This window comes from Trifolium pratense, linkage group LG5 (assembly GCF_020283565.1).
Source record: "Trifolium pratense cultivar HEN17-A07 linkage group LG5, ARS_RC_1.1, whole genome shotgun sequence".
In the NCBI taxonomy this organism is placed as follows: Eukaryota; Viridiplantae; Streptophyta; class Magnoliopsida; order Fabales; family Fabaceae; genus Trifolium; species Trifolium pratense.
The window spans coordinates 44,943,610-44,958,179 of record NC_060063.1 but is presented as its reverse complement, the minus strand read 5'-3'; the positions used below and the strand labels follow the sequence as shown (position 1 = coordinate 44,958,179).

The window sequence follows — 14,570 nt, the reverse complement described above, 5'->3', positions numbered from 1 at the left end:
AAATGATGCGGCAAAAATATGAATTTTATGAACATCATTGGAGAATTCTAATTTTGAGAAAACCTAATTTTTCGCTCTGCTCTCTCTCTCTAAGAAACAGCGCTGCCGCATATCTCCCACACTCCTCTCTTTCGATGTAGCGGCCGGCTATGGTGGTGCGAGGAGCGGTGTCAGCCCTCCGTACCACCTATTTTCGTCGATCAAGTTGTTGATGATTGGCGGTTGTTGGATGCTATTGGGAAGAGGAATCGCCGTTTCTGATTCTAGTAGAGGTTTCTCCTCTGGTTGAACCAGATTGTTGTGTTCACGATTCCGACAGAGTCGGTTGACGATCGAGGATTGTCCATGGGCTTCTCCATCGTTGTTTAGAGAGCTCGGTTTTACTTCAACCACTTCCACCTACCTCGCGGCGGTGGCCATGGTGGTCGTCCTCGCTTATAGCAATGGGGTATTCACTGGAATTTGCAGATTTGATTAAATGCATCCCTGTCAATAACCAGGGTTGTTCACTAGTATATTCATTGGTCGTGCTGCATATTCAACAAATAAGTTGTTTCAAATTGATTTTAATTCCATTGGGGATGTTAAAAAAATCACTGATACCTATTTATGTTGTTCGATTAGTATTGTTTTTGTTGGAAGCTTTTCCCACAAGTTGGAATCATCAAAATTGGATCGGATTCGGCCTGATATTGTTCGAAAGGACCCGATATTGTTCGAAAGGACTAGGTGTATGGATACTCCGTGTTGACGGTAGTGGTTGTTCGTCGTGCCACTAGTTCGCTGGTTTTTTTTTTGTGATTTTATTGCTCGGGTTGCTCAGCTCAATTGATTGATCATCCCTCGATTTGGCTTTCAATTTGTTATGGATTGCTTCTCAACAAGTAGTGCCGAGTAGCGGTACGTGTACCGTTTGTGTTGACGGTCGGTTCATTCGCCTCGTATCTTTAGGACTTCTATTTTATCTTTTAGGATTAACTAGAAGTTGGTATATTTTATTATCCTACGCTTTTGTGTATATTTTGGGTTACATGGACATAGTGGGGTGGAAAGTACTCCCTTGTTCTCCGTTCAACAACATTGAGAGATTTTTTTTTTTTCTCTCTCTCTATGTTCTTTTGAAAGTTGTTTATGTTTTCTTTTCAATCATTTATGATATTTATTTATTTTTTTGAGCATGAAAATACGATATACATTTAAAAATGTTATAGGGAATAATGCCATGAGAAGTATTTCTCGTTTTTCATTCAACAACACTGAGAGATTATCTCTGTGTTCGTTTTTCTTTCAAATGTTCTATGTCCTTTTTTATTTTATATTATTTAAAATGTTGTCTATGTTTTTTTTTTCTTTCTGGTTGTTTATAAACATATGATATAAAATTCAAAATTTCTATAGATTATAAAAAAGTAAAGTTATATTAATTTTATTATTATTATTACTAAATTAATTTTATTGGGAAGACTATGGCTTTGTTTGACAAAAATAGTGGATAACTGATAAACTAATTGAAGTGTTTGGTAAAATTAGCAGTTTAACTAGTTGATAAATGTAAAATGACATTAAATGACATTATTAATTAATAGTAAAACTTACATTAATTTAATATTTAAGATACTTTGATTACATTTATAGGAAGCAAAAATATATTTAACCGTATTTATTTAGGTAAAATATGTATTTTCATTATTTTTTATGTGTGATTATCTTATATTTATTGATGAAATGAAATTTTTGAACATTGTATGAAAAAAAAAAAGAGGAACGACGCGATTCTTCTTCTTCTTTTAGTTGTGCCGTTCAATCTTCACCTCACCACCTTCCTCTCGCCGTTGCCGCCAGTCTCCGTTCCATTAGATAACAGTAAAACGCTCGAAAGAAACACACTTCCTCTTCATCATCCTCAGAAACCCTCGACGTGACCAACCTCCTCCTGCCCACTCCATTTCTGGCTTCCGCCAAACACTAATCAGAGAAACGAACTCCTCATCACCTAAGTTTCCAATTGAATCAAACCCCACTCTGCACCTATAGATGATGTTTCTTCACCAACGGTTAGTTACTTTATTTCTCTTAATTCAATCTTTCAGTTATTATGCCTAAAACTATGAAAATCCCAATTTTACTAATTTTATGTGTTGTCCTTCAATATTGGCCTATGATTCTATTATTTTGTTTTGTTTTGTTTTGCTGGTTAATTATTCTATGATTCTATTATCTAGATCTGAAGTCAATTTGAAATATCCATTTGGTTCCTAACTGCAATTGTTTGAATCTCATGTGTTACTGAACCTTATGAATTATGATGCCTGCAGTGATTGATTGAAGCAAGATAATGGATAGAGTTATGAGGCAGAAGAGATTTAAATCTATAAACAACTGCTCTCACTCTGACTCACATCATCATCATGATCATGCAACAAACAACAAGTATATGATTATTCGGCAATGCTCAAATAGTAATAAGAGTTTTATTCTGTTCTCAGAGCTCTCTCAAGACGAGATGCTTGCTATCCTTACTTTGCTTCCTCTTAAGTGTCTGCTTAACTCTGCAAGGTATGTCTCCAAATTTTGGGCTACTGCTATTTCAGCCTACCTACCTCTCTTAAACCACCTGGTCTTTACGTTTTTAAGACCAGATCAACGACAAATTCTTATTTCTTGAATATTCAAGATCATGTTAATGGACAACCTGAAAGGATTGCTTTGGGAACACCTTCCAGAATGGGACATGTAATAGCTACTTGTCATGGCATATTACTGCTTTGTACTTTTGCTACACTAACTTTTGCAGTAAACCCCATCCTTAAGTGCTGCTTTAGAATTCCAAGTCTACCCACTAATTCAGGAAGGCTCATTTGTAATTGATCAACTATTGCATGTGTTCCTCGCACTGCCAAATTCAAGTTGTTTGTAACAGATGTACTAAATGTTTTGGGGGTCAACTGGTATGTTTTCTACGTCCTAACAATTGGAGTTGATAACACCTGGAAAGAGATAGCTAGAAAAGAAGCTATCCTTGAGTGTCTTTTTATTTGGAAACCAGTTTGTAATGGAGAAAATGATGTTTATTGGATAACAAGGGATGGAGTGACTGTGATGGATGTTGACAGGGAAATTATTATAGGAGAGTATCCACTACCACCTCCACGAGTGGATTCTTCACCGGTTGGGTATTTTTTATGGATGAGAGACCGTCTTTCTTGCATTGTTTTGGTTAAAGGTATTAGTAGAATTAGTAGAACATATCAAATCTATGCTTTGGATTTGGATTTAGGAAAATGGACTCTTTATCATGAGATGAGACCTTTTGATTATGGAGATACATGCGGCCACGTACTGGGTTTGATGTTTCGTTTCTGGATCAACGATCAAATTTTCTTTATAGCACTTACCAGACCACCAGAAATCCGAAAATCATATTCAGGCGTTACAAAGAGTATACTTTTTTGTTACAATGTCAAGACTGGACAACTGACAAAGACTGATGACATTGCAGTGGGCAGTTTTCAGGTATTCCTTCATACCAACACTCTAGTTTCGTTGCCAAGTACTCCAACATAGCTAGGTTTCCTGGTATAAAATATGTGCTATGCAGTAGTATTTATATTAGTCTTGGTTGGCTAAACCAGAAAAACAAGTATTTATGTTTCTACTTAATTATCATGTACGTTGACTATGGCTAACCCAAAGTTGAGGTTTTAAGGGGTTGTTTTAATTTATTTATCATCAAAACTTGTTTAAAAGGCTGGATCAGATTAAACCAGCGAGAGATCTTCGAGTCATGTTTTAATTGCTCAGGGTCGGCCCAATTAATGTATTTGTAGGCCTAAAACAAATTTTAAATTGAGGCTTTTTAAGTGGAGTTTAAGGAAATTTTTTTTCCTACCTCAACATTTATACCTTTACCCCTACAAACAATTTTCTTTTCCAATTTTATCCTTCCTATCATTTACTTCACCCCTACAAAAAAATTTCTACCGGAGCACATTGAAAAAGAACACTCGAATGTAACAATGTACCGGAACATAATGAAAAAGAATTCTGGAAGGTTAGTGAATGTTAACTACCGGAATAGAATGAGAAAGGATTCCGGATTTCAATTTCCATTACCCAGGCAACAGAGTTTTGATAATTGCTACAAATTGATTCCATTCTTGTGGATTCAACAATTTACTGCTCCACATCTGTATCCCCATTTCCATTTCCATTAAAGCTACACAACAACAACCATTTCCTCATTCACCCAACGACACCGTCACAAAATCTCAATTCAAGAAAGTGAATTTGCAGGAAGATGCTGACAAAAGAGGTAACAATAATGAGTTTGTATTGACTTGAGGCAAAACAAGGTGCACACCAAGTGTTCTAAATTGAATGGGAATGACTGTATTTGGGAAGAGAAATAGTGCTTGATACCTTCCTCATTCGACCCCAATTTTTAACCTAAACTTCAAATTGAATTTATGATAATAATATTAACAAACAAATTGAAGATCCAAAAAATTAGGTAGAGATCTAATTAAAGTTTGTGAGATATTGTTACCTACCAATTGGAAGGGGTCATTGCAGGATTAATTTGTGAGATAATGATTGATGATGAATGACTGCGTTCTGGTGGAATTTTCAGAATTTGTAGTTTAACCACGGTTTAACCGTGGCTGGAATTGATTTTTAGAGTTTTCCGGTTCCTAATTCATATTGGCTTCAAATTGTAACATTCCGGAAATCTTTTAAGTGTTCCGGTTTGATTTTTTGAATAACAAAAAAAAAAATACAGATTGGAAAAAAAATTGTAGGGGTAAAGTCAAATGATAAAAGGGTAAAGTTGGAAAAGAAAATAGTTTGTAGGGTAAAGGTATAAATGTTGGGGTAGGAAAAAAAATTTCAGAGTTTAATTATTGTGCACTGTCAGTATAAATAAAGATTCTTTGCATACACATCCAATGATGTGTTGCCACATCATTTAATGAATGTGACGCATCATGTGTTCTTAAAAACAATACATGATGTGTTAGTATATTATTGGACGTATGTGTAAAATAATTTTACACTGACAGTGTATATAAATTAAATTCTTTTAAGTCTGGTGACAGAAATATAAAAATTAAGAACACCAGGCCTTTTACTTTTGACACCCTACCGGTTACTCATACACCCTACACCTTTTTCGTTTTACCTTTTGTTACTTAAGTAGCGGACATTTTAAAAATGAGAAATTTTTGAGAAATTTTTTTAGTGTTGTATAAAAATGATAAATTTTTGAGAAATTGTCATTGACCTCCGCCACCTAAGTAGCGGATCAGTTGGTAGTCAAGTCCTCCTACATTACAATAGCAAAAAAAAACAATAAAAAGTTATAGGAAATTTAGTCAATAAAAAAAATTATACAAAGAATATAGAAAAATAACAAGAATAGAAATATAGAAATAAAAAAACAAAAAAACAATACTCTATAAAAAAAAACTTAAACAAACCATTGTAAGTATGGGTTCGGCCACAAAAGTAGTTTGTGTAGCTTCCTCGTGTGTAGGTTCGGCCACAAAAGTAGTTTGTGCAGTTTCCTCGTGTGTAGGTTCGGCCACTAAAGTAGTTTGTGCAGCTTCTTTGTTTGTAGGTTCAGCCGCAATTTGTGGTTCCTCAGCCACCGTACCATGGTTACCCTACACACTGTTAAAAACATAAGTTGGTTGTTAGACTTTTTAGGTATGTGAATATAGGATGAAATTCAATACGATCCAATAATATGCATGCATACCTATTATGTGCAGGTTGTGTGGATGCAGAAGGTGAAAATTGTTCAGCCACAGAAGTTTGTGCCGGTTGTGTACGTGCGGAAGGTGCAGTTTGTGCAGGTTGTACAACAATAGCATTCCCTTGTAACGCTACAAAAAAAAACACAAATCAATAAATTAAATTAACAAATTAATTAAAAAAAATTAGTGAAAATACCTAATACTCTTTTCGTTCTAGAAGCAGAGAGTGCAAAATTTATTGCACGAACAATTCGATCTCTACACTCATCCTCCGTAATTTTGTTAAGTAGGTGAGTCAGAACCAAATGATATCCCTAACAAAACAAAAAAGACAATTATTTTAGTCTTACGAAATAAAAATTTACCGTCAAAAGAAATGAAAAAAACTACTTACATGTTGTTCTTCGTCTGCTATGAGAAGAATTTCACCCCCGGTAACTAAATTCAGCACAGCATCATTCCTCATAGTGTCATATGACTCTTCGTCATCCACAAATAAAATATATCTTGGGAGTCAAAGTAACCCCAAACATTATAATGGTGAGGAACCCCATCGCTTCATTGATTTGGTCTATAAACTCTTCAAAATCTAACATACAAAGCTCAGCATATGTTTCAATTCCAGGAATATCATAGGCTGTACCAACTGAAGGAAATAAAGCCATAAAGGAAATATCCTTCCTGGGTTCCTCTTGCATAGGTTCAGCCACAAAAGTTTCTTGTGTAGGCGTAGGTTCCTCTTGCGTAGGTTCAGCCACAATTTGTGCTTTGGTAGGTTCCTCAGCAACTGTACCACGGTTACCCTGTAACCTTTTACGTTTCCCAAGAATATTTTCTCTAGTAAAAACATAAGCTGGTTGTTAGAAGTATGTGAATATAAACATGTTTGTGAATATAAATATAAATTCTGTAAATTCAACATAGATATCCAATAAGATGCATACATATTATGTGCAGGTTGCTCTTGTATAGGTTCAGCCACAAATTGTGTAGGTTCCTCTTGTATAGGTTCAGCCACAAAAGTTTGTGCAGGTTCCTCTTGTGTACATAGGAGTAATGATGGGATCTACAGTTTGAGGGATGGTTTGCAAGTGAGGTTAGATTGACAGTCAAGAGATCGAAATGCTGTAAACAGATATACGTCATCTTTTATCAGAAGAAAAGTTACCAGAAAAAGAAAAAAAATTAAACACTTTTGTGGTTGAGCAACCTAAACCACAAGAAGATACACCAACTTATGTGGCTGAACCTATACAAGCACAAGTGGTTGAGAAACCTACACCAGCCCCGCATAGGTATACTAAATATTTATTGCAATATTCAGTATTTTATACCTATGCGGGGCTAGTGTAGGTTCTTCAGCCACTTGTGCTTGTGTAGGTTCAGCCACAAAAATTGGTGTATCTTCTTCTTGTGGTGTAGGTTGCTCAGCCACCAAATTTTTAATTTTTTTTCTTTTCCTGGTAACTTTTCTTTTGACAAAAGATGGCATATATCTGTTTACAGCATTTCAATCTCTTGGCTGTCTGTCTAACCTCACTTACAAACCTTCCCTCAAACTGTAGATCCCATCATTACTCCTATGTACACAAGAGGAACCTGCACAAACTTTTGTGGCTGAACCTATACCAGAGGAACCTACACAATTTGTGGCTGAACCTATACAAGAGCAACCTGCACATAATAGGTATGCATCTTATTGGATATCTATGTTGAATTTACGCAATTTATGTTTATATTCACAAACATGTTTATATTCACATACTTAAAAAAACTCTAACAACCAGCTTATGTTTTTACCAGAGAAAATATTCTTGGGAAACGTAAAAGGTTACAGGGTAACCGTGGTACAGTTGCTGAGGAACCTACCCAAGCACAAATTGTGGCTGAACCTACGCAAGAGGAACCTACACCTACACAAGAAACTTTTGTGGCTGAACCTATGCAAGAGGAACCTAGGAAGGATATTTCCTTTATGGCTTTATTTCCTTCAGTTGGTACAGCCTATGATATTCATGGAATTGAAACATATGCTGAGCTTTGTATGTAAGATTTTGAAGAGTTTATAGACCAAATCAATGAAGCGATGGGGGTTCCTCACCATTATAATGCTTGGGTTACTTTGACTCCCAAGATATATTTTATTTGTGGATGACGAAGAGTCATATGACACTATGAGGAATGATGCTGTGCTGAATTTAGTTACCGGGGGTGAAATTCTTCTCATAGCAGACGAAGAACAACATGTAAGTAGTTTTTTTTCATTTCTTTTGACAGTAAATTTTTATTTCGTAAGACTAAAATAATTGTCTTTTTTGTTTTGTTAGGGATATCATTTGGTTCTGACTCACCTACTTAACAAAATTACGGAGGACGAGTGTAGAGATCGAATTGTTCGTGCAATAAATTTTGCACTCTCTGCTTCCAGAACGAAGAGAGTATTAGGTATTTTCACTAATTTTTTTTAATTAATTTGTTAATTTAGTTTATTGATTTGTGTTTTTTTTGGTAGCGTTACAAGGGAATGCTATTGTTGTACAAAGATACATCATAAGAAGTAGAGCCTGATAATGTGAAGGTATTTGGATCAATAATTGTTTTACACCTTTTTTTTTTCAATGGATGCTGGAAATTACAGCTTCATCATTTTACACCCTATTAGATTGTAACTGAACTAGAGAGAGAGAGGCCATAATGTAGAGTTCCTCGCAGATAGCACAGATTACGCTTTACAGTTCGCCATTGAGGTTCAAGAGGATGTGACATAAACTAACACACCTTGTACATAGAGTAACTAATATCAGGTATGGTCATGGTTGTATACTGAAGAGCACCAACCACTGACCTATAGTGAGATGCCTAAGCAAAACACACAGACCCAGTTTTGGAAAGTTTAGTGTTAGAGACTGTTAAGAAGTCCCACATCGGTTGGGAGATGGCCTTGACAAATGTTTTATAAGCAAGTGGCAATCCCTCTCCTTACAAACCGGTTTTGTAAGGATGAGTTAGACCCATCACTCATCTCTGTTTTGGAGAGGTCACAAATATATTTAGCTTGAGTAAGGAGTAAACCACCATTAGGTGATGCTTAATTTCTAAGCTCAAAAAATAATCCAAACTGCGAAGTTGCTTAAGAGCAAGAACACGATGAAACTTATGAGTGATTTTCTGAATAATTAAAATCATTTAGACACTATATCAATGCTTAAAATCACTGCACTATATAGTGGCGACTAAACTGGTAAACACTTTCAATAAATTATATAACAATATTACAATTTTTGGCCTTCCTTTTTAAAAGACTTCTGTTGAGACATGTGATCATTTTTCAAGTGTGTATTATGTCTACTTCAGTTTTTTTTTTTGTGACATCCCTGTTTTGAATATCTTGCCATGTTATTTAGTGTGCAGAAGCTGCACATTATTTTTTACCCTGGTATCTGGTGCATATGTATCTGTTGAAATTGTATAATAATTCAGCTCCTATTTGGATGCAGGTAAAGTCTGGGAACACTCGCAGCACCGGATGTGGGATTGATGATTAACCAAGTTTTCTAAACTCGTGGCCATTTGTGGGTAAAATTTATTTTGTCTTGGAATTTTACAATGGGTATCCAAGACTAAAACGATTTCTCTACCCACAAATTTTATACTCAACTGTATATCCTAGCTATAATCATTTCAAGTCCAACTACAACAACTGTTACAAAATCACTATAGAGCAACCCACGACCAAATCATATCAAAACCATTTACACCTACCAAACTACTAATCTACATAGAAACTATTATGTGTTGCTTTTCTATTCAATGAATGTTCAATAAGTTTGTTCTTTTGCACAATAGATGGATGGTCAAATGTTTATATGACTTCATGAATTGCTTTTCCGCATTAAGAAACATTTTCCACTTTGGTATATGGTACAAGGCTTCATTTTGAATGTGCGTTTGATTCTGAGTTGCTCTGCGTTCGATTGCTTTACTTCTCAATATTTGATGGGTGTGGCACTGTGACTATGTTCAGCAGCTGCCCTTTGTGTATGGCAATGTATTCTAAATTTCTAATTCAGTGTTGCATCAATTTTAAAAAAAATATTTGAATGCATTTTGCAGATTGCATGTTCAAAGTATTATTTTGATAGTTATCCATCGGCGATTAGAAATCTGAAACAAACTTTAACTATTCTTTTGCCCTAAATTCAACAAAGTATTCTTTATATAGCTATCCACCGGTGATTAAAAATTTAAAACAAACTTTGGTTGTCCTATGAAAAAATCTCTTCAATTTTAAAATCTGAAACAAACATTGCTTCATCCTATAGTTTAGAATTTTGAAGATAAAATTCTTCTTAACTCTAACCTATAGAGACAGGTTAGTAGATGTGTTAAACATTCTTGCGAATTTTATATAAGAAAAGAAAGACGGTGCAAAACGTGAGGATATTGTTTTAATATAATAGAAATGTTATGGTTGCTTAACAAATGAAAATAAATGGAAGAAATCAAATTTTATATCAAAACCGTGTATATCAAATGGAATTTGGAAGACAGCAAACTATATAGAGAGAGCTGCTAAACTTGTTAATAATATGTTTAACATCGTGTGTGCATCAGCTCTGAACCGTAACTGCTACTTATATCCAGCCTGTAGTGAGGCAAATGATGGTACATCAAGCAGTAATTAATTGTGTTACCTATCCAAAAAGATATTGCAAAAAAAATCTAAAGATGTGCTCCCTCGGTTATATTTTTTAATCACATTTTACCTTTTCTAAATTCATTGTGTAATTAACCAAGTGATTGGATTAAAGCGGTTAATAAGCTTCACAAAAAAAGATGGATTTTGGGAGAATTCGAGTTCGATTCTTGGGTGGAACAATTTCTTGACCAAACTTTACTTACCTTGCGGCCGAACTCTAAACTACTAGGGCCCCTTTCCCTTAGGAACCAAAGAGTTTATAAATAAAAAAAAAATTCATTATATAATTAATGTATTTAAACTGTCCAAATACATTAATTATATAATCTATCTATATATTATGGGTCTGTTTGATTCGCTAAAAAATAAGGGACTGGACAGGACAACTGTAGTTGTACTGTGTTTGATTGTAAAACTGTTTCAGGAACTGGACAAACTGGGAAGCAATAGACAGGACAAAAACAGAATTTTCAAAAACAGAATTTTTTGTACCTCACTAAACCACAGCACAACTTTTTGTCCGCGGTACAAGTTGTCTAAAATGCCAAAATACCATTTTATTAACAAAATATCGTATAAGACAAAAAAATGTTCAATATCCCAAAAGTTTGTTATGTGCTGTTCTGTCATGTGTTGTGCTGTTCTGTCTTGTACTATTCTGTCCAGTACTTACCCTTTAACAAATCAAACACACCCTATATGTCTAACCTCAAGAGTCTTCATAAATTTATATTTAATGATGCTTAAAATAAATTATGTCATAACATTAGTTACATATATAATATTTTAAGTTTTCTTACTAATCATTAATTTATAATAGTTTTTGAATTCATATTAGTTATTTGTATAGTTAAAAATATTAAAATAAAACCAAAATAAAAATTTATTTTTTAATGAATATGTGTAAAAAAATTAAGTTAATTAAAAAAAAATAGTGGACTTTGAATGTATTAGTTTACCATTTTTTTTTACGATTTTCTTACTAAAAAATGAAACTTTTTCTTCATCAATTTGTTTATTTTTATTTAAATACTTCAAATTATTTTCGGTCTTGCAATACTATCATTTAATTTATTGAAATTTTCATATTTTATGAGATTCGACTTCCTCAAAAAGTTTGTATATTAATGGCTTAATTACACATTTGGTCCCTTACGTTTATTTTAGGTTTCAATTTGGTCTCTTAAATTTAAAAAGCGTCAATGTGGTCTCTTACGTTTATTTTATATTTCAAGTTAATCATTTTCGTCAATTTTGTCACATGTGACAACCAATTTACATATGTGGACAGACACGTGACACTTTGATCCACTAACACGTGTACTGTTCAAACAGTGTTAGTGACAAAACTAACGGAAACCTAAAATAAACGTAATTGACCAAACGTAAGGGACCAAATTGAAACCTAAAATAAACATACGGGATCAAATGTGTAGTTAAGCCTATATTAATTTCTAACCTTCTTTAGAAGTTTTTATATTGTGTGTTAATTACGAATTAATTATTGCACCAAAAATATTATGTCAAACATTGGTATATAAGGTAGCTATGTTGCGGTTAATCACATTAACCTTTATGAACAAAGAATGAATAATGAAAACTAAGAGAGAAAGAGAAAGATGAATTGTTGAAGAAGCAGAAAAAAAATGAATTAAAGGAAAGAGTAAATTTCATTATTAACAAATGAGGGATTACAAGTGTATATATACACAAAAATGTAATCAACTAACAAACTAAATTACAGTTTGACGGTGGTTCTGGAAGTGCACAAAATCGCTACCAAGTATTAAAGTAGTAAATTTATCATTTTCCACAGAGATTGTGCCAAGGTTACTAGTTTCGCTTAAGAATAAAGTAGTTGCCTTCGCTTTGTTTGTTTGAAAGGGGTATCTTTGCGGGTAATTAGTAAATGCAGGAATTAAATGAAAGAAAATAAATAACTGGAAAATAAAAGGTGTGCGTGTGACCACACGGGGTGGTTAAGTGTGGTCGGATCTCTCCCTTATAACCGCTTGGTTGCTCAATTATTTTCCTCTATTAGGATTTAGACTATTGAAAATAGGTGCGATGTATTTATCTGTGCCTATTTTTATTACAAGCTTTACAGAGCCTAGTTAAAGGTTACTTACTTTATTTAGACAACATTATCTAGAGCTCCACTTTTTCATTTAACTTTGGTCTCATCACCCTGGTGAACCCTAAATTATAAGTTGTCACGTGTGCCTAAAAACTAGTCACCTACCCACAGACATACTCTGCAAGGTAGAAATTATCATACTTTCCAATCCTATACTAAGATGGCAGATAATGAATTTAATGGTCTCATGTAGGCCTTAGCATATTGTCCTTCGGTCAGGATTACTAACTTCGTTTCCTATGCGATATCCACTAGGTCCTTAGATTTTATTCTAATGTAATCAATATTAAAATAACCAGACAATAAAAGAGTTTGAAATAGAAATAACTGAAATTTATACCCAAATAATATAAATAATACAACCAAGCATTAAAGACATGAAAACGTTTTGTCAACATATATGAACACTACCACGTCATTAATGAGCTTGACACGTCAGCAAAAATTTGACCAAATTGAGTCCGGGGACTAAAATTCATAAAAATATAAAATAAGGGATCAAAAGTTCAGGTTTTTTAAAATAGAGGATCAAAAATTTGATTTTTAAAATAAGGGATCAAAAGTTCAAGTTTTTTAAAATAGGGGATCAAAAGTGCATTAAAGCTTTTTTTTTTTAATGATTTTTCTAGAGCATACATATTGAAAGAATGTTAGGAGGGTGTATTGGATTGAGATTTCATGGGATTTTAAAAGACTTTTTTATGACAAAAAAATCTTGAGGTATTCAATCAAGACTTTTACAAAAGTAAAATAAATCTTGTGGTATTCAATTAAGACAAACATGATTTTTTTTTCAGGGCAATAAAATCCGTTGGTATTCAATTGAGATTTGGTACTACTTTTAAAATGTCTACTGGTATTCAAAAGTCTACCGATTTTGATGGATTCTTCTATGGAATGGATTTTGAAAGACTTTTTAGTTGAAAATACACTTGATAGACTTTTTCAACAATCTCACCAAAAGCCTTGAGACTTTTTTGAAATCTCCAAGACTTTTTATTTTCATCATCACTGTATCAAATTTTTTTTTCTTTATTTTTTCATAGTTCATCATCACTACACTCCTTCTTCTTTTCTTTGTTCACTTGTTCAAGAATCTCACCAAAAGACTTGAGACTTTTTCAAACTCTCCAAGATTTTTTACTTTCATCATCATTATATCAGTTCTTCTTCTTCTTCTTCTTCTATCAAATATGTTTTTTTGCAAAAAAATATTTTAACAAATTATACATCTTTTTTACAAACTTTTGATTCAATACAACTTTTTACGGCAAATTTTTTTTCGTTACCTTCATCTGCTTCTTTTCCCATCAATGGTGATAATGGTTTTTATTTGTGATTAGAAACATATACGTGAAAAAAATGTAAGGCTTTTTTTTGTTTAAAAATTTGGATTCCCAAAAAAATATAATTTCTTTTATTAAAATTTATTGATTCTTTTAAAATTTGCCTAATATACAAAAGTTTCTTAATATATAAAGTATTATGAAATCTTGATTGTAAAAAGTTTTTTGAAAAAAATCTCTCAAAATCCATTCAAATCATGTGTTAAAAATCTTGATTGTAAAAAAGTCTCTGTAAAAAAGTCTTTAAAATCTCACAAAATCAATATAGTCCAACAAAATCTCATAAAATCATCAAGACTTTTTTTGCCAAAATTGTCTCATGAAATCCCAATCCAATACACCCCTCTTAGATTAGCTTATTAAAAATGTACCAAAAAAAAACTAGCTTCTTAATTTTTCACCCTCGCTCGACTTAGGCCCTTTTTTGTGGAAAAAAATGAATAAAAATAGTTTTTGTTTTAGATATTTTTAAAAATATTATTCTGTTAAGAAACAAAAAAACCATTTTTAGCTTTAAAATGAAAAGAACTTAGTTGTAGGAGCCTATCATTTAAATTTTAAATTTTTTTAGATAATAAACAAACAGAAAGTAACTTCAATTTTGTTTTTTTAAAATCCCTAAAATAATTTAT

General features: G+C 33.1%; 1 protein-coding gene across 7 annotated transcripts; it reads left to right on the top strand.

Moving 5' to 3' along the window:
- Nucleotides 1-1,724: 1,724 nt before the first annotated feature.
- LOC123884332 lies at nucleotides 1,725-9,626 on the top strand. 7 transcript variants are annotated; one of them, XR_006800739.1, is made up of 6 exons: nucleotides 1,725-2,054; nucleotides 2,316-3,513; nucleotides 5,772-8,002; nucleotides 8,084-8,201; nucleotides 8,269-8,334; nucleotides 9,254-9,424. XR_006800739.1 is itself a non-coding variant. In XM_045933413.1 (6 exons), exons 2-5 carry the CDS (start codon nucleotides 3,100-3,102, stop codon nucleotides 8,322-8,324), a joined length of 672 nt encoding a protein of 223 aa, XP_045789369.1. In that variant the 5' UTR covers nucleotides 1,732-2,054; nucleotides 2,316-3,099; the 3' UTR covers nucleotides 8,325-8,334; nucleotides 9,254-9,626. The 7 variants fall into 7 exon arrangements, 3 of the variants coding, with proteins under 3 accessions (XP_045789369.1, XP_045789370.1, XP_045789371.1); XM_045933413.1 differs by having other exon boundaries at nucleotides 1,732-2,054; nucleotides 5,772-5,855; nucleotides 9,254-9,626; XR_006800737.1 differs by having other exon boundaries at nucleotides 1,726-2,054; nucleotides 5,772-7,443; nucleotides 7,560-8,334.
- The last annotated feature ends 4,944 nt before the right edge of the window (nucleotides 9,627-14,570 follow it).